Raw genomic sequence first — 26,980 nt, 5'->3', positions numbered from 1 at the left:
ATAAATATTACGAGTCACTAGACTGTAAATTAATTAAATTAGTTAATTGACTCGTGAATTAAACAACTTGATAAAAGTTTGTAGTAAAGCAATTTAACAAATTCTTCTTAAAAACTTTAGAACTACGATAGAGTATGATACGTACAACGTTCTGATATTTTTCAAAGTGCAAAATCTAGAAACATTTTGTCCTTATATAGCCTAACATTGGCACGCAGTAAAAGGGGTGCGTGTCGATTTTGGCTCAATCGATTTAGGCCTTTGAGAGGGAAGTGAAATCCGTCTTTAAGCCTTTTTACTCGTATAACAGGAGCGGCGGAAAAGATGGCCCTATTACTCGGCCGACATTCGTCTTTCTTCGCATCCCAGTCCTATATCATCATCTTAGTTTCTTTTCCTTTCCCCTTTCTCCATCCATAGTGTACGCTCCGCTTCACCCATCAATCCGAGCGTGCTGTACGTTACCAAATCTATATAGTTAAGGCATCAGGCCTAATAGCTTTCACCGTATAGTTCACTCTTGCGCTACGCACGTTCAAAATGTTGCCTCGCGTCCATAACGTAATAGTCGCAATTCGCTCCTTGACTGTCGATCGACGCTCTATTCCCGGCCGAATACATCTCCGGAGAGAGAGAGAGAGCGAGAGCGTAAGAGCCATTCCCTATAGGGACTAGAGTATAGTTTGAAGATTCAGCTCAACGTACCATTTCAACGATACGCCTGAAACGTCTCGCATCTTACCCTCTCTCCTATTAAAATCCTGCTTAAATCAGTGGCAGTATGGCGCCACCTTGGAATGGTTGATCGGAATAAGGGCAATATCGAATGGACCGTTTCTATGGTGGTATATCCGCGCCTTTGATATCGGTATCCCGTTATGAAATGTCGATGAGTTTCAATGTAAACCTCGTACTTACGGAGGTTTCCATAGAAACGGTACGTTTTAGGGATGAGTGTGGGCGCGATGAGGAGGAAACGAGAACACGCCATGGGAGTCTACCGATCAAATGGGGATATATAACGGAGATGGAATAGTGATGGTGATGGTTTACTGAAAGTCAACGCGTCTTTGGGTCGTATCAATTCGGACTTGGAAGGGTCCCTCCGCCTTTTACAACGCTGTCAAGTAACGTGGAATGAGGTAAATCGACTCGCGACCGATATTGGCGCCAAATTAGCTGTCGGCTGCCCCCGATTCCCAAGTTTCTTACTTACCCCCTTTCCCGCTCCATCCCTTCTTTAGATTGCGAGATTTCACTTATGCACGCGACAAAGTAAAGTAGGCCTACGCCCCAGACTGCTTTTCTTCATTTAATATGAAAAGAGAAGGGTATTAAATGAACTAAAACTATACTCACTCCTCCTCCTCCATTAACTTAATCGTATTATACTTACCGAGGAATATCCGCTTGTTAAGTATTGCGTAACCGAAATTGACCTTAGCTAGAACGATTTTCCCTGGAAATTTGCCTTCTTTTTTTTTATCAATTTAGGAGAAAAATATGCTCCTTTGATTTAATAGATCGTAATTCACCCTTATTAATGTCTTCGGTTCAGTTCAGATCAGATCTTCTCGCGAAAAAGAAATGGGACTAGTAGCAGATCACGATAGCATACGGTACAGCAATTTTTAAAATCGTTGTACGAAATGAACTGAACTGAACCATGGTGTAAGTTTTAAACTGCCGATTTTACTTCACAAAGAAGTCCTTTTTTATCTGAGCGAAACCTTGTCAATTGAGCCCCCATTTTGGTAAGCTCAGTCCTTCGGTAAACGTTAAACCCCTGCACTCAAAGATGTTCCAATATAGTTGATCTCTTTTTTCAAGATGTGTATATATATATATATATATACATATATGTACGCGAGTATATCTATTTCATCGAGCAGTATAGTTACTAGTCCTCTTTCCCATTCATATCGCGATGTTTCCATCTCCATCTCTGTCTCCATCTTCCTTCTTTGCTCAGATGCTCTAGTCAATTTCATCTCGGTCTTCCCAAACGTGCACCCACCACCATACACCATCTTTAAAAGCGAGGAATGGAAGTTGAGCTCGCGGATCTGGCTAAAGAAGCCCTACACCATCCCAAGAGAAACTAAAAAGGGAGGGTTTGTCAGAGGTTGGGAAAACGAAAAAAATCTGGATGCTGGAAGAAAGTTGGGAGGGAAGAAAAAGGGGGGATCCAGAAGAAGAGAGACATCCCGTTAACTCGAAACGCGAAGTGGTCGGGAAAAGATGTTCTACAGTAAGAAGAGGATTTTCGGGATAGAAAAAGATGCCACCATCCATTCCCTCATCCCTCTCTCTCTCTCTCTTCCTCTCTCCGCATCCTTTCCCTAGGCCTATATAGATTCGTTTTATAAGCGAGGAGGAAATAAAAAGGCGACCTTTTTTTACTCGGCAGTTTATACGACGAGAGTTAGCTAGATAGAAGGAGGGAACTATATCTTGGAAAAGTTCAAATGATGTCTCGCTGCTGAATTTAAGATTTGAATTCTGTTATATATATTTTTTTGTCGAGATGACTCTGTACGATAAGAATTCGCCTAGTTGGCGTTTATAACGGTTGCGGGGGCGTTCTTTATGATAGATATACTGAAAGCTATAAAGTCTCGTTCACATTCAAAATAATATTCAGAATATAATTACTCTCTTTGCACTTTTTTTACCGAAGAAAAGATTACAAAACCGGAGGTTTCGTAAGAATTATGCGGGTGTTTTGTACAAGAGCCCTTAAAAAACCAAGTAGCGGGGGACGTGGAATAGGGGAAAAACAAATGAGTTTGTAGTTAAACTCTTCAAATACCTTTTAAACGAAAAACTAAGTCAGGCAGCTAGCTATCTTCTCTAGAGAGATTTGCTCTGCGTTTTTTTTTCTAGTCGCTTTTTTTGGTAGGACTTTTTCTCCGTCCTTTTTACGTCGTAAATCTACTCGGTACGTTTAACAAATTTGATGCAGTGAAATGAAGTAGTAATGTTATATAAGGAACATTTCTAAAATTCACTGGTTTGAGCTTTGAAACGTATTTGCTCAATTTGATTGAATGGACTGAAGAGTTTCCTTTTTTTTCTCCTTCTTTCGAATGACGATGGCAATGAGGTTAAGCTATTTCTCTCTTCTTCGTCTCACTCTCTTCTCTCTTTTTTTTTTTACGGCCTCTTGGGCCTCCGAAATTGTTTACTCAAAAGCCCCGATTCGGATTATTGGAAGATACTGCAGGAGTTCTTTTTCTTCTTGGTGGTTTTTTCTCCCCAATCGTCCTATACCCTTCCTAGCAACAGCTAACTCGTGTTTTATACACACTATTTGACCCTTTCTTAGCTCGAGACTCGAATGAGTTTATTTAAAGAAACATTAGGAATGGAGAATGCTTCACAAATGGACTTGCAACCAAAGAAAAATTTAGGCTGCTATTAGACCCGATTTTAATATCAGTATAAAAAATAATTAACTGAAGGTTACCGAGAGTTTAAAGTGAAAGATTAAATAAAAATTAAACTGGAAAGCTAGTTTTAAAGGTTTTCAACTCGCCCGTGATTCAACAAAATACGAGAGTATAATTATCATCTTTGTATTCCAATGAATAGATCTGAAATAGAGGGAAAGCCCTAGCACCTTTTTGGCAAGCAAAGTAGAGTAGCGACTCTACATCTTTATACAAATTAACATTTCCTCTGATGAGAAGGGATGAAGATGGGGAGGGGAGGGAGACGAGTGGAAGATGCTGCGGGATCGTCTTAATTAAAGAGACGAATAAATCTTAAGAGCTTTGGAATCCAAAGTCGTTTTGGCTGGCTGCGTATTAACAGCACCACCACCATCCCTCGGCTTCCGCGTATCCGTCCTTTTAAAATTATCTTCGTTGCTTTGACGGTGGGCAATTTCCCTATCCGCGACTTTTCCAACAGGAAACGAGTAAACGACCGCCTCTATATATTACAACTGCGGGATTTTCTTCTTTGTAAAAAAAGGAAATTTCTTTTACGCAATCAACAGTGTCTCGCTCTCTTTAACTTGCACGGAATTATAACCGGCAGCGCGCCATGCACTACCGATAAATACGCAAAATAGAATAACAGCGTCGAGAATATTTCAATTTTGCCATCTCTCGTCTAAACATTCCCAAAGGAATTAACGCTAGTGAATTTAATAAAATTAAAATAATTAATTTGAGCTTGACACTCGAGCCCCGAATTACTTTAGACTCGTCTCGTGGCGGCAGCGGAATGCGGGGCGGGGATTCGCTCTTTAATAGACTGTATAGTCGGTAATTTAAATGGAGATCTAAATTTAGTTTCTCCATTTCTATTCCGAAACTAAATTCCTAAGTGGGCTTAAAGAATCTTCCACGAAGGATGAAGTCTCAGTCCGACTAGAGATTTTAGTCCAAATGTTTTTTTTTCTCTCTTCTTTCATAGCTCGAATATTATTTATATATCATCTTTAGGCTTAAGAAAGTGTGTAAGACTCCATCAGAAAACATCTCAGTTCTCCAGAGAGATGAAGAAGGAAGAAGGGTCTATTTATATTTTTATAAATGACGCCGCTAAACGATTGAGGCCATACGTATAACCGCGCGCGCTTATACTTACTGCCAGTAAAGTAATAAGCGTTTCTAAGTATTATAGCCATTAAAACGATTAGCGCCCTTAAATGAAGGGCGGTTTCGGTCTCTGTGATCTAAAGAGATGGAGCTGATAGATAAGGAAAATATCCTCAGCTCCGTCTTTCCTCGGAATACTTCCCTTCTAAATAGTTAAAGGGCGCGCAGCTATTTCTCTAAGGGAGCTTTGTATTCCGACTGTTAAACCGTATACATTCGGGGCTCATTTCGATGCCGCGCTGCTTTTAAATCCCTTTCACTGTATACAAGTTCTTTAATTAGAAAGTTAAAAGTATACGTATTAGTACCTATAACAACCATTATTATAATTAAATAAATTTCCTATTATAATTCAATTTACGATTTATATTTTAAATTTTACTATTTGAAAAGTAGAATTTCTATTGGGTAGACCAAGGACGTTGTAGGCCAATTAAATCGACACCACCTAATTATCATTTCAAAACGTTTGGTGCAAACAAAACCCAGACCCGCGGCTTAGATATGTCAGTAATAAACAGGTCGTCGTTTAAAACTGGCTGGTTTTCTCTTAAACACGGCGCAAATCGCTTTAACGTACACCTTTTTGTAAACGTCGAGGCGTTGGATACCTTTAACGTGTTATAAATACGCTAATATCGTGCTAGGCTAGCTGGAGAGCTATTAGGGAAACGAGCTGCAGGAGGAAGAGGTGCTTTGGGAGAAAGGAGAATTTAAGCGAGCATTTGGCAGCAGCGATAGGATTGTTGGAGGTAGAAGGCTAACTAAAGAGTAAGAAGGAGCGAGGCGCTTTTCTCGGAGCGAAAGACGAATGACTCTATAAGCGGTGCGGCGACTGGAATTTTTTTCTTCGTCTGAGAATGTTGATGAGTTAAAAACTGTGCCGACCTTTTCTCCATTCTCTACCGTTTCTTTAAAGTTCACTCGCAATCGCTTCGAAAACTCAATTCAAATTCAGACCTGAATTGAATAATTGCGAAAGGGGGAAAATATTTTGCATTTTTACGAATTTTATTGGGGAAACGATGCAAATGTGAAATTATTTTGGCATACAAATTAATAACCCTGTTTCGAATTTATTTTTTTTTTCTAAATTATGAAGTGTCACTGTTACCTAAGGACGCTCAAAGAACCAAGTCTAATTCAACTCATCAGTTTCGAATTCCATTTCGGTTTGTCACCAAAAATCAACCAATAGGTAAGCGATAACCTTACGTAACCTTTGTCAATTAAACGTCACACGTATAGTTAAGCATAAGTAAGTTTAGTGACTGTTAACAACTGTCGCTATCACATTGAAACCCATCAACAACTCATTCATCCCGAAATTCCTTGATATAATTCGCAACAAACAAGTCATCAGTCCTGATGCGAGCGTAAATCGTTCTTCAACGTAAATCTTTTGTGTTTTATCCCATGATGCGACGACTACTTAGGAGGAGTGTCCGAGGGACAAATTGCCGTTTCATTTATATTAATCGTTTCGCGACCTTAGCATCTTCTTAACTTAGCTGATATTTTCCAACTACATCAATCTCTTTTTTGCCTGCAGAGGCGTTTATGGCTTTTAAAATCCCCGAGAGAGAGATGACTCGGATAAAAAAATTAGACTCGTGATATTTCCTAGTAGAAACGATTACCCATACATCAAGTTAGCTATTTTTAAACGCCATTCCAGTTAGAAGACATTTCGAGTTTGTTTCATTTGGATTGAGCAACGCGAATGAAGCTACGATGCCATGATACTAATATCTTAGACAGCAATATCTAATTTCTAAATATTTGACTGACATTTCAAAAATAGATTAATCAGAAAATGATAGTATCGAAAGCATTAAATGGTTCTAAACATCTTCTATTATTTACAACTTTGGATTAATTTGCTACTGTTGTGAGAGGTTTAGGAGCGAATGTTTTTTTTTTTTCATCTTCTCTTTCGAGACATAGCTACAGTCGTCTTTGACTCTTGTTGTATATTTGCCGTTAAGTCGAGTGTTTTTATGTAAGCGAGTTTTTATCTCGCTATTTGTGGAAGCGGAACGAAATTTTACAAATGATGGTTGATGTAGCGTCGTTAGGAAGTCATTTAAGCTTGAAACTATTCCTTCCTCCGCCCCAAATTCGCGGTGCGCTTCGCTTTTCGGTTATTTCGAGGGCTAGAAAGGTTTTTGGGAAAACCTCATTTAGCTTTCAAGGTTTGTTAGAGGGAAATATCAAATAGGACTGCTTCCGAAATCCCGCAAATATATATATACCCTTGGATACCGTGACGCGATGTTTCCGACCATCGCAAATAGGCCATCTACGGCCCACAAAATGGTGGCAGTTATATTTATTGGCCTACACCGTTTGTCACTTTTGGTTGAGTATCCATTTGGTAATAGATTTAGTTAAGAAAATATTTCTTACCTGCGTTTCCGTAACATTGAGTAATTTGGCCATGTCCGCTCGTTCGCTGGAGGACAAGTACTTTTTGATTTCGAACTGTTTTTCCAACTCGAATATTTGACGGCCCGTGAAGGTTGTCCTGGCCTTCTTCTTCTTGGCCTTTTCGGCGGCCGCTGCAGCAGCCGCGGCGGCGGCCGAGTTGGGTGAAACATTCCCATCAACCACCGCCGTTCCAGGGACACCACCGGCTCCGATGCTAGAATTACTGTTTTCACTGCAGATGGACGGCACTCCGCTGCTCCCTGCCCCGAGTGTGGCTGACCCAACACCACCATTTTGGTGTAAAGATGTTGGCTGGACGTGGGCTGGCGGTGGTTGAACGGGTCTCTGGAGTCCAGTTACCGAATTGGGGTTGTTCGGGTTGATAGGATCTGGAACCAAGGGTGTGGCGCCGCTTAGGCCGTTTTGATTCAAGGCAATGACTGGGGAAACTTTCTCCTTTTTTCGTTTCGTCCCTTTTGGCCGCTCTGTTCCTGCAAGAAATTAAAAAGAAATATTTAAATATCTCTTTCTGGGGAAACAGCTCATCTGCAAAGTTATTTATCCCAAGTATGCGCTTAATATTCTGGATTTTGTTATTCCTTGACCTATAGTCTATCCCATAAATCAGTTTTCCGTATCTTCCTGCATAGATAATGCAATGCTAAGCCAAAGTTCAAATTGGCCTACTTTGACCAATTAACTAAAACATTGCGAACATCAATTATTCAAGAAGTCTAAACTTATAAATAGGTCACGCTTCAGTCGCTCTCTATTAAGGACAATGCTTTAAAAGATTTTTCTGATTTTTGCGTTAAAGAACTTCAAGTTCTCAGACTTCAATAAGAAAGGAAAGAATACGCAACAAACGACGAGACCTCGTTTATTACTTCTTTATAAATCATTAATTTTCTTCCATTTCCTTTTCTCTCTCTCTCTCATTCTTTTCTTTGGCGTCCGGGAAGGACCTAAAGGCTAGTTTCGCGACTAGAGAAATTATTCCCATCTCGTTGTTGCTTGCTTTCTCTTTCTCCTTTGTTGAAAAAGAATGAAAGAACCGCGACTTTTCGACCGACCATCTTCCCGAGAAAATATAAAAGCTGCAGCGGAAAGCGGGATCGAAAGGTGGCACTGCTTGGTTTCCCAACAAAATGGAATGGATAGAAGGATTTGATACGCCTTGGGATTGACGATAGGGACGGAGAATCATTGTTAACATCTGTGTCTTTGGCGTCACAAAAGCTCGAGGATATTTAGCCTTATATCTACCCCTCTATATATAGCGGCTTCTATGGCCTTTAGCGATTGCTTTTGAGCCTTCCATCCTATTCGATTTCTTATCCACCAACTCGGACCATCTCCCATCAAGTTCATCTCCTTTAAAGAGATCTCTTAAGCACGTTCTAGTTTTAAGATGTTGGGACTATTTTCCATGCCATGGTGTCTAATTTTGAACCCATTCTATATACATTTATTGTTAATTGTCATTAAGAGTAATCCACGTGGGTATGTCCAAGAAAGATATATTAATGAGTTTGGTCGTGAAATATCTAATATTCTTCCATTGTGTCCTGCTCAAGATAGAGTGAACTCTATGAGCGGAATGAACTCAAATTCTCTTTTCCGATCTCGAGGTAGTACCCCCTAGTATCCATTGCCCCGTTTTATAAATGCCGGCCCTTCTCTGTTATATCGAGTCCGTTTGATCACGGTTGAACGATTTCAATCGCTCCCGCTTTGTTCCATCTATCCTCAGCGCGTTTCATCCCCCTCTCGCTCCCGAGCTTCCCTTCTTTCTTCATCCTCGTCCTCCCATCGCTTTTCCGCCGTTTGTCCTCCGCATCCATCCCTCTCTTTCTCTCATCATTCTTTTCTGTTTCTCGGCTAACTTCCTCTCCTTCTAAGGTTACAGAGGGGCTTTTGGGCCCCTATGGGCTCTAGTCGTCGTCGCCCGATAATCAACTACCCTTTTATCGAAACGCTCCAGTTCGAATTTCATGGCCCGGGAACTAATTTGCTCTTATGTCTAACTGGTTAACTCGTTTAAATCGCGTAATTGATGTATCATGGAGTTTTAATCGTTCTTCTTGATTGAAGTTTTCGCCCCTACGCCTACAATACGCTATCATTTTCAGCAGTACCAATATATGACCACTGAAAACACTCTAAAGACCAAGAAGTTTTATTTTGGTCAGGTTGTACGGTGTCTAAATTTAGATAAGTACGTCTTAATATGGTATGAACGGATCCCCGGCCCGAGTACCTTGGTCAAAATGAAATATTAAAACAGGGGGTTCATTCTCTTTATATTAGACAAGGCTTAACCAATAACACACAGTATCGAGTATATTGTAAAAGACGTATGGAAGGAAGATGAGTTTTATTATATACGTGGAAACAACAAGCCGAGAATGTTGTCTTAAATGCTTAGTAGATGGCTCGGCTTCCGACTTTTATTTCCCGTCTTTTGTCCTCCTTTCTCTATAGTCCTCTATAGTCTATCGAAATGATGGGGAGTTACTCTCTCTTCACTCGCTTCGGGATTTACGAATTCCCAAAGTCGGAAATATTGTTGTGTACCGTCTCTTTCCTTTCGTAGGAATCAAGTCTAGCGTATACGGTGATTCGGGGTTTCATTGTATAGTTGTTTAACCAATTACCTCGTGAATATTGACTTTACAAAGAAAGTGAAACGGTTTTCTCACTAGATATGCATGGAGGAGTTACACGTCTCTCTAATGATCAAGTTGTATCTCTAACTATAAGAACCATACTAATCCTACCGTCGTTCTAAGATGACGTAGGAAATTTTGCAAAATTCACGAGACTATTTATATCTCTTCTCTTCATCCACAGTTCAGTGAATTTTGAGAGTAAAATACTTGGGTGGTTATAATTCGGTTTTATTTCATCTCCCCCGCACCCATTCTCCCCCTCCCTAAGGAGGACCATTTTCACTCGTGAAACAGCTTCAATTTTGGTTTCCGAGATCTTGGGATTTTGAGCTGCGTATATAGATAAAGGGGATGGTGGCTGCTCAATGGCTGGGATTTGAGGGGAGGGATTTTGAGCCTGGATTAAATGGTCGCGTATCCGGCGATTTAGATCGCAATCGTTTGAGCTTCCTCATCCATGCCGCGACTTTTCCCGCCAAGAACAAACCGTTTCCCGCTACTATTGTAAGACGTAAACTTAAGTTTATAGCGCGTTTGATAATAAAATGTAATAAGAAATTTGTAATAGGGGTTGAAAACACATAAGTATCTTTTGATTTCATATTTCTAACGATTCAATTTGGGACACCAAATATAGACCACGTTCCTTGACGACTCTTTAATCCTCCTAACGTGGTATTTGATGTAGTATTTTTATACCACAATCTACAGGGTATTTATTTCTATATCGCAGCTACTCTTTCGTATATATATATAGAAAGCTATAGAATGAAGCGTAAATAGCCCTCGCGCTTATCTGGTCAGTTCCGTCTAATGGTTTATACTCGCTTTACCCTGATTTTTTAGTTTTATACTATAGAAATGTTACAGCTAGCTATATAGGAAAGATTGGTTGGTCATCTTTACTGGTGTAGGGCATTTTAGACCCCGCCGACGGCAACGGAGACCCATAACGGAAATGACATTGTCATTTCCGCTTCTCTTTAACGCGTTTTCTAACTCTCCCCGTTGCTATAACACCAAAAGATAGGATTCTGTCCATACAAGTATGACATAATCCTAAAAAACAAGTTTCGTCTAGTTTGAGAAGTTAAAAATTCTAAATTCCATTCCAGACTTTCAACCAATTTTGAGGAACTGAAATAAATTTTTAAATAGTCCCAAAGGTGGCTTGCTACCTTTAAATTATACGTAATTCCTATAATAGTATACTTTATTTCTTTTGAAGTCCTAGATAATTTTACAAAATGTTTCGAATCTCTGTTCTTGAAGTTTTCGGTTAATTTTATCAACATTTTCTTTTAATTCGAAGTTTGGTCTTTGAATCATCCCTTCGCTGACTTTTAAATTGGGAAAGAAGATGTTAGAAAGTTTAGAATGGGAAAGGGGAAACGAGGACAGATCAATTTAATGGATTTTAGAAAGAATTTAAAAATCGCGTCTCGCCAATTACGTTTTGCGCGAGGAAACATTTTTTATTTCACTTCCTACAATCTAAAACCTTTTTTCTTTCCGAGTGTCATACCCGAATAGAGTTAAGTACATTCCACTTTATTATCTATCCAATTTACCCCCCTTTTCTGTCAATTCGGCGTATCTCCATGGACGAACCGTTCTTTTATTTTTCATATTATTTTGTTCTTTTCATCGAGAATGGGAAGAAAAGAGTTTAGAGAGTTCGCCCAATTTCTAAGCAAGTTTTCAACAGCGTCAGAACCTTCTTTCTCCTATTTTGAAGCCCGAGTTTTACCTTTTTAATCGCGGAATCCTTAGAAAGAAACGAACTTTAAGCATCGAAGGTTGGAATGGGGCCAATAAACTGTTAAGAAGTCAATTGCTACAAAAAGAAGAAGCTCGGTTATCTTTTCGGCGAGAGCCAACTTCGAAATAAAGCCATCTCATTTTTATTTTATTTTATTTTTTTTTCTTCTTCTCTTCTTCTTAGCTTAGCTGTCTCTGTTCGGCCGTATTTCTCTTTTTTTTCTTCTCTCCTAGCTCTCTTTTCGAATTGAGAAGTGGGATTGTAGGAGGCTGGGGATGGAAGATGCTGAGGATTGGAGACGCGAAGGGAAGAAGCCTAATTTTTTTATTCCCCCAATTTTTTCAATTTCTTTTCTTTTTATTCTCCGAGAAACTCTGGCTGGCAGTTTACGTTGATGTTTCCTTTGCTTTTTCCTCCTTCCTCATCCCTCTCTTTTATTTTCTTCTTTTTCCAAGCTTCGAGCTTAAATCTTTGGGCACCGTTTTGCCTCGTAAACGTTGAATCTAATCGTTTCTTGAAAGCCGAAACTTTCTCTTTTCGCTCCGAGAATGGGAGGGAGGATGATAAAAAATGATAAGGAGATACTGTATAAAGGGATGAGGAAGATGCTGAGGGAGGAAGATGGATAAAAGCCACCATCATCCTTTTTTCTTTTTTCTTTTCCACTAGAAGCCGATGGATATACAGGGTGTTTCTGATAAAGTAAAGGGTGTTTTCTGAGTGAAAAGTCTTAATAGCCAGCCACAGGGCGTAAATTTTGAGAGCAGTCAGTAATAATAAATTCCGTTGCATATTTTAACATGTTGCTTGTTTAACCCTTAAGACCTTTAGAGGACGATAAGTTCTGATGGTTATCTCACTCGTAACTTTTATTTATTTCTTTTTCTTCCTTCTGAAAGCTTTATTTTCTAAATCGTCCCAACATTTTTTGGCAAAGCGCCTCAATTTAAGGCGAACAATCGTAGCTCGTCGAAGATTCCTCATACACCCTTTTTTCCCATTTCTTCTTTTTTGACTCCCCGAGTCGTGTTAGTGTTAGTGTTAGTAGCTGTCTAGCTATATACTTTTCATGGCTGTCTAAAACTCTACGAGAAACTGGCTCGAAATATAAAAGAAAAAGTACTATTTACTCGAATTATTGCCCGAGATATTTTCTTTTCCCTGTTATCCCTTATTTTCCAGAGAAACTTTTAAAGAAACGGCTCTATGTAGGGAAAGTGACTTCCTCTGACATCAGAGAATTCGGAGAGATATATCTTGTTTTTTTTTTCCTCCAAAGGACATTACTTACGCTATAGAGCGTCGAACGTGAATCCTAATAATAGGAGTCTACTCTTATAGAGAGAGAAAGAGCGAAATTGATTGTACAGCGATGTCGATTTATCGACTATACTCTATACAGGGTGTTTTTGAAAGGTCCATCACAAATTAAGGAGCGTGATTATTGGACCAAACTGAGTGAAACGTATCAAAGAACATGGGGTCTACAACATTTAGTTTCGGAGATATGGCCCCCCAAACATTTGCCCCAAAAACGAAAAAATATCCCAAAATGTGGAGTAAGGGTTATTGCTATTACCCAACTTGTTTCGAAGTCATAGAGAATTTCAATAGCCTTGAATTTGAGAAACACTAATGTAACTTTAGATAGCAGAAGGGTATAAATGGGTAGAAGTACGCGTACGGCGGTAATGTTAAACTAATACCAAGTGTCATAGTGTTTTAACATTTCTCAGCACCCAGTAAAATGGTTGCGATTGAAGGTTGAGTTTGTTCATTACGTTAGTGTTTGATGTGTCACAGAGAAAACGCCATGATACGATCCCAATGTAAATGTATTTTTTATTAGTTCTTCATTCTTAATCTGTAACAAATAACTACTACAAGAATTGTTCGAAGTGTTCACCACCCGCGTTAAGGCAAACTTGAACACGCCTTACAAACGATTCCCTAACACGTTGCAAAATGCCTGGAGTATCGCGAATAGTTTGACAGGCATTAACGATTCGTCGACGAAGCTCTTCCACATCAGGTACTTCACTCTGATAAACTATGTCCTTCAAGTGGCCCCAAAGGTAGAAATCGCACGGGTTAAGGTCGGGTGATCGAGCAGGCCATTTCACGGGTCCACCTCGACCTATCCACCGAAAAGAGAACGTCGCGTTAAGGTGAGCTCGGACAGCGAGACTGAAATGTGGTGGTGCACCGTCATGCATGAACTACATTCTGCGCACCAAACCTAAGGGCACGTCGTCAAGTAATTCCGGTAAAACGTCTTGTAAGAATTGTAGGTACGCCTCACCGTTTAACCTGGGCTGTAGAAAATAAGATCCAATTAAATTGTCACCTACAATACCGCACCACACGTTTAAACTAAATTGTACTTGGTGAGATTTAACGAGCGTTGCGTGAGGGTTTCTTTGGGACCATTGATGCTTATTATGCAGGTTAATAATACCATCTTGCGAAAAATTAGCTTCGTCTGTGACTAACAGACTACGCGGGAAATCAATGGCGTTTATCAATGCGTCGTGGGTAGTCCGCGGAATTCAAACCTTGAACCTTTTGAAAATGGTAAGAATGAAACTGGTGACTTTTGAGGATTTTCCACACGAGCACGTGACCAACGCCTAATCGCTTACTCACCTGGCGGGTACTTGCTTCTGGTTCGTCCTCGAAAATAGTAAGGACTTCGTCTTCTACGGCCTCTGGGACTTCTTGCCCTCTAGGTTGAGGTCCACCATTTTACTGGGTGCTGAGAAATCTTAAAACACTATGACACTTGGCATTAGCTTTACATTACCGCCGTACGCGTACTTCTACCCATTTATACCCTTCTGCTATCTAAAGTTACAGTAGTGTTTCTCAAATTCAAGGCTATTGAAATTGTCTATGACTTCGAAACAAGTTGAGTAATGGCAATAACCCTTACTCCACATTTTGGGATATTTTCTCGTTTTTGGGGCAAATGTTTGGGGGGCCATATCTCCGAAACTAAATGTTGTAGACCCCATGTTCTTTGGTACTTTCCGCTCAGTTTGGTCCCATAAACACGCCCCTTAATTTGTGATGGACTTTTCAGAAACACCCTGTATAAGCTTTAACCCTTTTGTTATATTTTTAGAGATGTAGTTTAAATTGGGTTGAAAATGTTTAAGAGATGGAGTTCAGCATCTATAGTTAAATGGTTTGACTATGCTACAAAGTGGTAGTTATACTTCCGGTTGGAAAACGTTTGTTTGTAGCTTCGTCGGTTGTACAGGAACAGTTATATTCCCTTTAACAATGTTTACAAATTAACTAAGATTTCTACTTAAATCATAGACATTCAACAAAAGTTTAAAATTGATAAATTAAGCATCTTAAGCGTCTATAATCTCATATCACACTTTTCCAACGAAACTATGACCTGATACAACTGAAGTATCTCTTTTAAAACTTGGGAAGAGGAACTTAACGGAATTATATCCACTTTATAAAAACTAAATAAATAAATGAGTATTAAAGGCAGGCGGCCATCTCTGAAACGAGTCCGCATCACTTGACTCCTCCAGAGCTTTTGACAATTTCATTGTTGAAAGATAAAATAAAGAAGGTATATCCTAAAAGGGTGCGAGAAAAGAACTTTATAGGGTTATAAAAGAAGGTACTCACACTTTTATAAAAAATACATCGTGGAATAGGCGCTATTTTTTTTTTTTACTAAAAAAGGTTATGATGGGATATTATTTTACTCCTCTTCAGAAAAAGCGCGTCTGCTAAAGAGAGCAAAAATAAATGGGATGCTGAGGGATGAGGATGATGGGGAGATTGAGAGAGAGAGAGAGAGGGGGGGAGAGAGAGAGACGGTCGAGGACGCAATTAGTAACAGTGTGTCGAATAACGCCATGCCTCTCAAATAAAGAGGAAGAAAAATAGGACATCCATCGGATAATAAAACCTAGCCTACTTTTTATCTTCATCTTCGACATTTAAGTTTCGAAACGTCAGTGAGGTGTTTTTTTTTGTTATTGTGTTTTGAACTAGGCTATTTTATTTAAAACTGTGAATCATTCTTAATTTAGAAGATTCAGTTATAACTTTATGCGGTTGATTCATACAAAATGACTTTTACGTGTGTCTATATTTAAATCTACCTAGACAGCGTTTATACGGCCTTAGAACACTATTTAAAATGGTTTTTTTTTTCAACCCTTTAGATTTAAATGAGAGAGTAAAAACTAAAAAAAAGTTCTAAACGTTGTAGAGTAGAAAGAAAATTAAGCGAATCTCTTGTCAGTTTGTTACGAGCTAAAACCTGATTAATTATTCAGAGTTTCGCATCTCAAAATGAGGCAAATGAACCCCTTTTTTTTCGTCCGACTGTGGTGTAGTTTAGAAACCTATGGAATTGGCTCGTAGAAAAATGGCGCGCTTAACAAAAAAAAAATAAAAATGGCGGGAAAAGGAAGACAATAGTCTGGCGATGTAACGTCTCCAGGCGCGCGCTATCTCGATGGAACATTTGCCACCTTTTTTTCACGCGCGGTGGGGAAACAAAGGCCAGGTTTTCACTGAAGCGCGTGCCACGGGTCGAAATAACACACACACAGTGACAAAGCAAAAAAAAAAAAAAAGGCGGGAATTCCAGAGGGGAAACAGAAGTCTCACTATTTTACAACGGAGCGAGCTAGCGAGAGCCTCAATGTATATTTAGAGTTTCTGGCTTTTAAAAACAAAATTCTATCCGCCCGAGCTACTAGTCTTTTTTACCACACAAGAGATCGTAGAAAAATCAAGATTATAAAGCAAAAAGGCCATTTCTAGAAGTAAATCCTTGGCTTTCCCAACATACGTAATTAAAGTACAATGAAACAAATCACTTATGATAATCATAACTGTCAGGAGAATTTAACACAACACAATTTTAAATGTTCTTTCAACTGTTGCAATGGTTTAGTTTTAAACGGTTATTCCATGGTGTCCTTCGAGACACTTTTGAAAGCCTGCCGGAAGTGTTCTACATCAATTAATGAGTTTTCTTTGTTGATTTTAAGAAAAGAATAGGCTTACACTCGTTATATAACCTTACTATCTAAAACAAGAGATGGTGATATAGAAGAAAAGAAGGCTCCGGGTAAAGTTTTTCTTCTTCTCTGCTCTTCTTATTTTTGGGGTTGCCAATGTTATTGTTCAGGATGGAGGGGACTGATCTCCAACTAAAAAAGAAAAAACCTCCCACGATTGACAACTTAAAGGGAGGTCGTTACTCGGGCTGCCCCTTTACTAGTTCAATTTGCACTCTAGTGTGTCGCCATGGATCTGGGAAGATCATTCCTGCCTTTGGGAACGATGTTAAGTAGTATGGTTTTCCCGGTATAGGTTTGCTTTTAGGCCTAGCACCTGTCATTCGACGCCAGCCCCGTAGGACGGGTGGGAATTGAGGTTGAAGCAGCTAGCGAAGGGAGACGATAGTCTGCTGCGAGAAGAATGTATCCCTAACCCTAACGGAGCAATAGAGCTAGAGCTAGAAGAGAGGGAAGGATTTTTTTTTGGGTCCATTCTTTCCACTTTGTTGGGTAAAAATGTCAAAGCTTCTTCTTTGCAATGCCGTAAAACGTTACTACGCTCCAAAGATTGTCGATTAGTAAACACTATCGAGTTACCTTGTGTCAGTTAAGAAGACTTAATTAAAGTACGACTAGAATAGGTATTAATTTCAGTTGTAGTTTACACTAAATAGGTCGTTAAGTTGCAGACGACGCGATATTCTGATCTACAGTTTATTTGAGCTAAATGCCCCAGTTAATTGTTCCCGAGGAAGAACAAAAACTCGCAATATTTCCCCGCCTATAATCCCGTTCTACCCGCTGCACATTCCTGTTCAGGGCAAAGCCGACTACCAGGCGTTTCCAATTAGAAGATGTCTTTAAAGGTTTCAAAGGCTCTAAACCAAAGCAAACTTTACCGTATGACTAATGTGTTAAAAAATAGTTTATTCCTTCCCCCCTCCTCGGTTATTTTATATCTATAAGTATATAGCTTAAGTATATGATCTATAAAAACCTTTTTGGTTTGAGGGAGGTCGAATAATCTCTGTTGGTTTCTTTCAAAACGGGCGAAATAAGCCGTGTGCGTCAAAAGTGGATGAGTTAGAAAACCTGCGTGCGGGCGGCCGGGTGGCCTCTCCCTTCCTTAAGCTGGTCCACCCGGCTAACAATAACCACCCTGTTAACCAATAACGAACTACATCGTACTTTTCCCTTAATTCGTCCGCGTTCCTTGAACGAAACTTTACCAGTGGGTGGCAAAAATATGGGATTCAGTCTTACCCACGACGACAACGACTTTGTTCGTCCCAACCGGAGTTTGCTTTTAAACTTAAAACGAAAACCAGCTACATTTATAGGTGATTATATTACTGAAACGATATTGACGGAGTTAGCTTTCTTAGTTAAGCAATCTCGGGATGAAACGGATTCAAGCGTCCCCTCCGGAAAGGAAAAAGGGAAAAAGGAAGAGAATCGAGGGATCACGGAGAGCAGCGGAGAAACTGAGAGAGAGAGAAAAAGCTGCTGTGTTATATGGGAGAATCATAGGGGAAGGGAGAGGAAAAAAAAATACTCGGAGCAGCCTGTACCGCCCTGGTGTAGATCTGGAGTAAGCTCGGGGCGAATATCGTGAGGAGGATGAATGTGGGTGGTAAGTCTTTTGAGGAAAACCAAAACGGGAAAATATTGGTTCGCCGTTTCGCTTATAAGGGGGTCATCTCGAAACCCATAAAAATATGGGCAGTCATATAAGAAAAAGAACTCTTCTCCCTTCATCCTCTCTCCATCCTCCCACTCACTCCTTCCAAACTTTTCGATACGGATCTAATAAGGATGTTGCGAAATTGCTTGTACCTGAAATATATTTAACAGTACCTTTTTGTGTTGCTATGGTCTGTGGTTATTAATTGTAAAAGGATGCTATAGACAATATTAGGAAAATAAGTGTTCTTAAATACTATAATATATGTAGGCCTAGATTCCGGATATTTGGATGACAAGATAAACAAACACAAGGAGACGAGTAGTTGTTCTTCAAATAACAATTAGTGATATTTTTAAACCAACCATCAATGAAATGAATCAACTTTGTTTACTTTGGATAAACCTTTAGGCACGTACAAATTGGCAATCGTAAAAACTCAAACGTTATCTATTTAGTTTCAAAAATAACTCGGCTATTAATGAATCAAAAATTCCATCTCACACTTAACCACAAACTTAACTTAACCGAATGGTTTCAATCAAACGGTAGAAATGTTTTTTCTTTCTTTTTTTTTCCTCGCAAACAACTCATCGCTTTCGCGGGTCACGCATTCTTTAGGAAAGTTCCCTGTCACCTTTTTTGTGTTGGGAACAACGTCTCCCAATTCATTCCCTTCCATCTCCCTTCTCTACTTCCAGTCCCCCCCCCACCCATTTCAATCTCTCTCTTTTTTTTCCTTCCCGTCACTTTTCCCCTCTTTTCCATGCCTCCATCCATCTACCTCTCCTGGTATATATCCTCTATGTGTGTGTATGTGTGTGTGTGTGTGTCTCTGCTCTCCTCTCCCATCTCTCTCTCTCTTTCCCCCGTCTCTTCCGATCATTCTTCCCAGCGTTTGCTTTTGAGTGACAGGTGCAAATTTGAACGAGCCGGATGTGGGTAACGAATATTCCTCGCGCGTTGCCGCACGAGCTATCTTCTATTCCCCCCTCCCCCATCCACACCCCCACTTCTCAAAATACATAAATTTACTTCATTCTATCAGGAGTATTGTTATTGGTTTTTCTTCTTGACTCTGGCGTTGTTGCATATTCAACAACTTACAAAAGATATAAACAACACTTTCGATGGATTCAACTTACCCAAATTTGTATTTAAGTGGGACTATTTCATAGTATCTGTACTTACGACTCTACCCTACTTCATGAAACGATATTATCCTAAAGGTTTTCCCATGACTTTATTTGCTATGAATCATCAAGGTGCAAAAGTAATAATTACAAGTTTGAGTAACTTCAATATTCGTTAGATAATTTGATGAATTCATTCGTAAACCTTTTTCCCGCCCTTTCAGCTCGCGTTTCTCCATATTCTATTCTTCTGGCTGGCGAGCTCGTGCTCGCAAATCCCCCCAACATCACATAGACTATACGTATTACGGCGCTCGAGCTGTGTAAGCGAAAATACGTTACGTACGTTTTCCTTCTTTCCAAATGTATGTGGTAGTGCGGGTCTTATCACGTTCCTATAACCACTATGCACCGTAGTTGCGGTAAATTTTATTGTTCCAATCAAAAAGCAACTCCCGTTATCAATTCGTATTTGGGTGCCCGCTTAGTCTATAAAGGGGAAGCTGTTAGTAAATGGGTCTCAGTGTTATAAATACCGTCAGCTCTATAGGAGAAAAAGACTTTACCCTCGTCCCCTCTTTTACCGTAATTCATTAGGGTATATTCCGTCGATCTGATTGGAGGGTTGGTTTCACATTTCCTATTCTTTCGTTGTCGGTCCATTAGATTCCATTTCCACCCTTTTCCCCTTTCATAACCTCCGTTTTTAAAGGGATATTGAAAGGCATAATGGGTTCTATGGATAATTTTTAGTTTAAAATGTAATTTCTATTACCCCTTAATGCTTCATTCTCTATTTAGTAATAATTTAAAAAAATAACATGTAAAAGAAAGGGGAAACCAATGATTATCGTATAACAAAAGGAGTCAATTTCAGATATTAAATTCAACGCGGTTATTTTTAGCTGAAAAAATTGGAATAAAAACGTTACGCGTTATATTTCTTTAGGACCAAGGCTTAGGAAACGAGTTTTACCGACTCCGACTCCCCAAGGTAACAATCTACTTATAAACGAATTAAGGTAAAAATGTTCGTATAGGGGAACGAAAAATAAAGCGTATACAGGGTGTTTGTGAAAGGTCTATCAATAATGAAAGGGCGTATTTATTGGGCCATTTTGAGTCGAAAATGTTCTATGACATTTTGCCGTCCGAGCCACTGTTTTCAAGTTATGATTGGAGTAATTTACGGATGACCCCTTAAATTTAATTAAGAAATTGAAAGACAGCGCTAATTTAATGAAGGGGTCATCCCTAAAATATTCAAATCATAACTCGAAAACCGTGGCTCGGACGGCAAAATGTCATAGAACATTTTCGACTCAAAATGGCCCAATAAATACGCTCTTTCATTATTGATGGACTTTTCACAAACACCCTGTATAGTATAATATTTCGACCATTGTCGGGGAGCTAAGAGCTAGCTAGGGCCATTCCAACGAAAGCGGTAATGTTTTCCCCATGCCACCAAAGGCCTTGTACGCTCGTCTCGTGGTGTGTGTGATTCTGTCAAAACGAGCTACGCTAAGCCTAACGTCTCTAAATTATACATTTGGAATGGAGAAAACCATAGAAACCTATTATATCGCGTGCGAGCAAAATTTTACGCGCTAAAACTTTTGGCGCGAGACCCTTCTGTAATAACACATACCAAATCCACCGCTACCACCACTACCACCACCTCGTTTATGAATGTTTAAAAATGGGGAGAAAAGTACCGTGGAATTATTATATGCCATTCCATATATTCTTTATTCATTTTTTAAGGGTTAAAGAGAAGGTAAAACAATTGTAGTAGAGCGTGGGATGTTTTATTACATAATACTAACTTAGCCTTAAATATTATTCAGTACACCTTTAAGGTAAAGTTTTTATTTTATTTCGGGATTTAAACATAAAATATCCTTTACGATAAAAAATATTTATATATAAATAATGCGCTTAAAAAGACCAATATAGAAACTAGGTTCGTTTCGTAACGTTTCTGGTGTATAAATTTGAAAGAAAGAAAAATAAGTTTTCGGCGAAATTTCTTATGGATAAGCAGTTTTTTTATATTAGGTAAAATATTCTTATTTTCTATATAGCTAAGGTAAAAACAAAAGGTCATCCGGTCCCTTGGGAAGAATCCTAACGGCGAATAAGGGAAAATATAAATAGATAACCTCGTTGGAAAAGAGAGCTTAAACGTATAAAGAGATCTGCATTGCTCGCGGCGGTAAGACCCAACCTCTCGTATTATTATATATATATATATATATATATATGAAAAAAAACCTAAATATATATATATTTCTCTCCGGCTTCTCTCTCCTCTTTCTCTTCCTAGCTTCCCCTTCAATATTTTTCCATCGCTTTCGCAGCTGGATATAGAGGGAGAGAGAACGGCGCGCGCTCGCTTTTTGGTCTATTTTTGTAGACCAACCATTTCTATACTGGCTCTCGCGCGCGCGAGCGTTTTTCTCTACTTCTCTTTCAGCCCTGAACTTAGCTGCGAGGAGTATAGTCCATTTATTGGGTCACGTTCTTCTCCGGAGCATCACGCGCTGCTACGTTCTGGCCGGATTTTCGCTTTCTCTCTATTATTGGCACGCACGAGAACTTTCCCGCCTTTTCCCCCTTCCTATATACCCAACCGTCTCGCGCTCGCTTCATCCTATATTTTCCCTACTTGGAAATTGCGTGCGTAAAAGAGCTCGAGCTCCGCTGGAAGGATGGGAAAGAAACTAGAGACGCTCCTCGTGAAGGGAAGCCTACTATACATTATATAGCTAGCTCCTTTTTTTATTTCATCTTTCGTAAGCCATTCTGGGGGTGCGTATATTCCGCTCGTATATCGCTTCTGGGCTGCTAAAGAAACTCAATTCGACGGTGCTGCCCACACCGACACCGTTTTCTAACGTTTCTATTATACTTCTTTTTCATCCCATTTTCGACCAAGTCGAGCCGCCGTTGATGATGCTAAAACGTTACGTTGCACCAAAGTGCTATAAAGATGATTTTCTGATTGACTGGTTCTAAATATTTATTCAGAACTTTACTAAGGACGTTCAGATGCTTTGTCAATTTGAACTTGAAATTATAAAATAGTTTATTTATTTTGTCACAATTGAAATTAAATCGAATTACCACTTCTCAATATTACACCATCAACACTCGTTTATGAATTTCACCTTCTTCATCCACCACATTTAGGAATAAAGCTTCCTCGATTTTTGGGTTTCTTCTTTTTCTTATGCCCAGCCAAGTTATCCCTCTCGACGAAAAGACGAGACCTTCATCCAATAGACGTTGAATTATTTATTTATATATATCTATCGCGTATCCCAGCTCTTATCCTTGGTATTCTTCTCCAACCACAGTTTACAATTGTATTAAAACTATGATAAATGTTCCGAAGCCATTTTAAGGCGATATAACTCTGACTATGGAGCATATTACGACTGGAATTAAACGTGAAATACGCTCACCAAAAAGCTTATATTCAACGAACCGACTATCCATAATATTGTACTTTTTTTGGTTCTCGCTTATTATAAGATAGAGAGAGAATAAGCGGTTGAAAAATCTGTATGCTTTTTTATACTCAAACTTGACTTTTTAAAAAGAAATATGGAGTGAGTCGGAATTTGCCGAAGGAAATACGATAACAGATTGAGAGTATATTACCCTCTTTAGTATTCGAGCTTTAATTTGTTTTTAAACAATGAAATTTCTTTAAAATTCTGATTTATTATGATTTTTCTACATTGCCCCTAACTCGAAACTTCTCCGCTTAACATTTGGACTTTTAGAGAAGCCAACTTCCAGGGGTAAAAAAATACCAAAATCGAAATTTTCAGAGAAATAAATTATTTTATACTAATTATACAAATAAATATACCATAAGTTAATGAATATTCTTCATAAGTATGACATAAGTTGTAAAATATTATTTTCGAAATTTATCAATTGCAAACTGGGGTTGAAAAACCTTTTCCTCCGCATATCGCAGGCAAGGTTGAATTTGAAAATTTTTATCCAATTCTTTCCTCCCAAGTTTTCCTCCATTTTGCCCGCAACGACCGATAGACCTTTTCGACGAAATTTTACTTTTTTTACAGCAAAGCTCCCATATTTGAAACGCGTTTAAATAAATAAAGGCAATGGCGATTTCGCGCTAATATTTGAGTGAAATGATGGATACAGATTCACCGTAGGGTTTCCGCATTGCTATAGGATATGCGTTGCCGCTTCTTATGGACCGTTATTTTTTATATATTCATAGACATTGCCCATTCAGCCAACTTATTTATTCAGGTGGAAACTTTTTTAAGATACACTTTTATTCGTTCGTTCCTCTTCTAGCTGTTTCAGATTCCTCTTTTTCTTTATTTCTTCTTCCGCTTCTTTTTAGTTCGTTCCAAGAGATCTTTTCTCTCAAAAACCATCCCTATTTTTATTATTATTCTAAAAAGTATACCCTATAGTTTTTATTCCATCTTCGTTTATGCAATGTTTCATAGAATTGGAAAGAATGTATTAATAAAATGGTGATAGATTATACATTTATTTTTCAATCCTTAAGGCGTTTATATACGAGATACTATTGCCGAATATGTTAATTACAAACTCTCATTTTAAGTAATTAATAATTTGGTCCAACCTCGTTTTGCTTGACACGATATTACGTAGAATACTAATCCAGATTTGTACTAAATCTATTATTTAACCCTTTTCCTAAGCCCATTGAAATAAGGCTATTTTTAGCGCGGCATTTAGCTTTGAGAATTTTTAAACAATCGTTTTATGTGAAAAACGAGGGTACTTTTTCACCGCGCCATTTAAGAAAATGAGGGTATAAATAGTCTTTTTATCGTTCCCTCGTTCTTAGATTAGATTAATCATTCAACACACGAGAGAACCCGCTAACTGTGTTTAGATTTCGCTTAAGAAGTTGTCGCTGTTTTGGGGGTCCAACCTTAGAAGACAAACCAGACCAGAGCGCGCAATCTTGACTTAAAAGTTTAGAGTAGATAAAGATACGCCAAGAGCTTCTCTAAAATAAAGAAAAGAATAAAACTTATTTGCTCGCTCGTAAAGCTATACGACGACAACTTAGTCTCTCTTACTTTCTCTCTCTCTCTCTCTCTGTTCCGTAATCCCATTAAACGAGTCTTTAAAATAAAGAACAATTCTCAAGAGGCATTAACTCTCTCAGTACCTCTCTCTTTCTCTCTTTACTCTTGCTCAAAAACCTCAGCTCTTCTTCCCCCCCCCCAAAGAAAGTGATGTAAAAGCAAGAAGCTATATACAGTTGTATTGTAGTTATTTCACGATAAAAACCGTAATAATAATGTTACCTTTAATTATTAAAATCATCCATTAATATATTGTTATATTTAACAAGCTCTCTATCAGGTCCGTGTTGTTGTTTTTTCCTTCAATGGTTTTTATTATTTTTCGCCGCAGTGCATGGTTTGTTTCGTTCCCAAGGATAATCTGATATTCTATATAGTCGTTGTAATAAAGATGTCCGCTTCAGAATAAAGTCGCTTGCAGGCAAGTTATCCCATCTAAACAACGGGAGAAGTATATATACGCCGTCGGGAAGAGAAGCTAGGGATTTTGAGGGGTTTGTTAGAAAACGTGCCAAGAGCACCGAGGAAGGATTTGCGCCAACTCGAGGATGGCAAGAACATACTAAAGCAGAGGAGAGGAGAGAGAGAGCTGTATATATGGTGCTGTAGTCAAAGGATTTTTATATCCTTAAAAAGCCTTTTATAAAAAGCTGCTCCTATTTTTGCTACAGATATATAGGCTTTTTGGAATTGTCGCTCTTGCCCACGCCGACATTTTTTTTTTCGTAATGTTTAGGTCTAGCTTATTCTTACTGATAGCAACTAGTGGTCAAGTTCCCATTTGGTCAGTTATTCAAAATGACCAGAGAAGTTAATTGGCTTCAATTATTATTTATTAAAGACAGAAATGGAAGAAACCAAAGCTGTAACTGAGTATGGTAGTTTAAGTCTTAGAGGCTAAAGTGTTTTTGGTTTTCAAATGTGAACCAAACTTATATCTATTTTGAATGCATGCTTTAACAACCCAGTTACTCTGTTACTTTTGTATATCGGCGACGCGCACGGCAAAGCTCGCTTTCCGTAGACTTTTTCTTCTTCTCCTCCTCCTTCATCCTCAGCCTCTTTCAATCCCTTTATCTCTCACCCCCTCCCTCCCACGCTCACTCAATCCCATATAGATATTCTGGCGCGTCTGCAGTACTGGCTCCTCTCTCTCTCTCCTTATTATAAGCCCTCTATTTTTTTACGCACTCTTTTTTCCGGACTTAAACGACGGGCCCGTAGAACCCACGCGGTCCAACGAAAGAAGATAGCCGATTTAACGGGAGCGAGAGAGGATCTTCAACTTACAAGCCTTATAGGCCGTTTCCGTATGGTAAAGAGGCCATTAGGCGCGCCAAAAAAAGGATGGGGTCATCAAAAGCGAACTATTTTCGCGGGAAAAGCAAAAACAATATCTCTCTCTCTCTCTCGCACGCGTTTTCACGAGAAGAACATCGGAAGGATATATGAATCCCGATCCCTTAGTTACTACCCTTATTCCGTTATCGACTGTTTTGATTCGGAGAAGGCGCCGCTTCGTGCTAGACTTTGATAAGGCAATCATTTTTTTAAAATGAGAAATGCTTTGTCGTTGCGTCGAAAAGGTCTATACTTTTTTTTCCCACTGATCTCGCGCGTGTATCCCACCCAACTCCCTCTCTGATGCATTTCTCAAGTGGTTTCAAGCACGCGCCCCCGATTTTGCGCGCTTTTCTTCCTTCTTTCCCGCTCTCTTATTGCTCGAGCAAAAAATCGGATCTTTTCTCTTGAAGAAATCTTTTATTTTTTTCTCTTTCTCTTTTCGGTCTTCTACTTTATTATTTCGTTTCCTTCTTTTCCTCAATTCAAGACGAGATTTCAGTTAAGCGGAAATGGTCCTCCCCTGATACGTTGAGGCGCTTTGACTATAACGGCGGAGATTTAACTTCAAACTCGCTAACGCGGCCACGTGAGATACGAATGTTTTCTTTCCATTTGCTGGCGCGTAACTGTAACCAAATAGAGAATTCAACAACCTTAAGCCTAATCCCCCTTGAATATAATACTAGTTTTATCTTGTAAACAGTATCAAAGTATGCCTGACGTAAATTGTTTTACGCGTATTGAATATTCAAATTGAGACGCGGGAAAAGAGGACTCTAATGGGCGTCCCTTATTTCTTTCGTCGAATCGTATTTTTTTTTCTTTCTTTATTTCTTTCTTTTTCCCTAAATTTTTATTTTTTGTTACTAGGATCCTTTCTGTTCGTTAAATCGTGAATTTGAATTTGTTCCTCTTTTAAGAAGGAGGGGGGGGTATACTATACTGCCCCGAGCCTAACACGAAATATTTTCCTTTTTATATTTTCTTGGTCCGCTCGATTGAGTCTTCCTTTTTATGGTTAGATAAATGAAAAGAGCCGGGATTGTAGCCAAGGAGTTTAGGGATCATATATACCGTTTACATTCCCATGTGAATTTTATAAGGCAAGAAACATTTTTTGTACAATAAAGAAAATAAGGTGTACGCTTTGTTTGAAATTCACCTTGAAGAAGATAAA

General features: G+C 39.0%; 2 protein-coding genes across 2 annotated transcripts in view; one reads left to right on the top strand and one right to left on the bottom strand.

Moving 5' to 3' along the window:
- The window catches only part of LOC149717939 (uncharacterized), a 58,271-nt gene that overhangs the window by 13,155 nt on the left and 18,136 nt on the right, over nt 1–26,980 (bottom strand). The window contains exon 2 of the mRNA XM_089841386.1: nt 7,020–7,531. Within this exon, the coding sequence (XP_089697512.1) occupies nt 7,020–7,531 (512 nt within the window). The remainder of the gene's footprint in view (nt 1–7,019; nt 7,532–26,980) is intronic.
- The window catches only part of LOC149717930 (Kv channel-interacting protein 4-like), a 283,534-nt gene continuing 262,257 nt past the window's right edge, over nt 5,704–26,980 (top strand). Inside the window, exon 1 of the mRNA XM_089841516.1 lies at nt 5,704–5,808. The gene's annotated coding sequence lies outside the window, so the exon portion shown is untranslated. The remainder of the gene's footprint in view (nt 5,809–26,980) is intronic.

This window comes from Phalangium opilio, unplaced genomic scaffold (assembly GCF_054372755.1).
Source record: "Phalangium opilio isolate 3A_F unplaced genomic scaffold, DU_Popi_V2 ptg000003l_1, whole genome shotgun sequence".
NCBI classification, from domain to species: Eukaryota; Metazoa; Arthropoda; class Arachnida; order Opiliones; family Phalangiidae; genus Phalangium; species Phalangium opilio.
The sequence above is the reverse complement of the archived record's forward strand: the minus strand, read 5'-3'. Positions and strand labels throughout refer to the sequence as shown.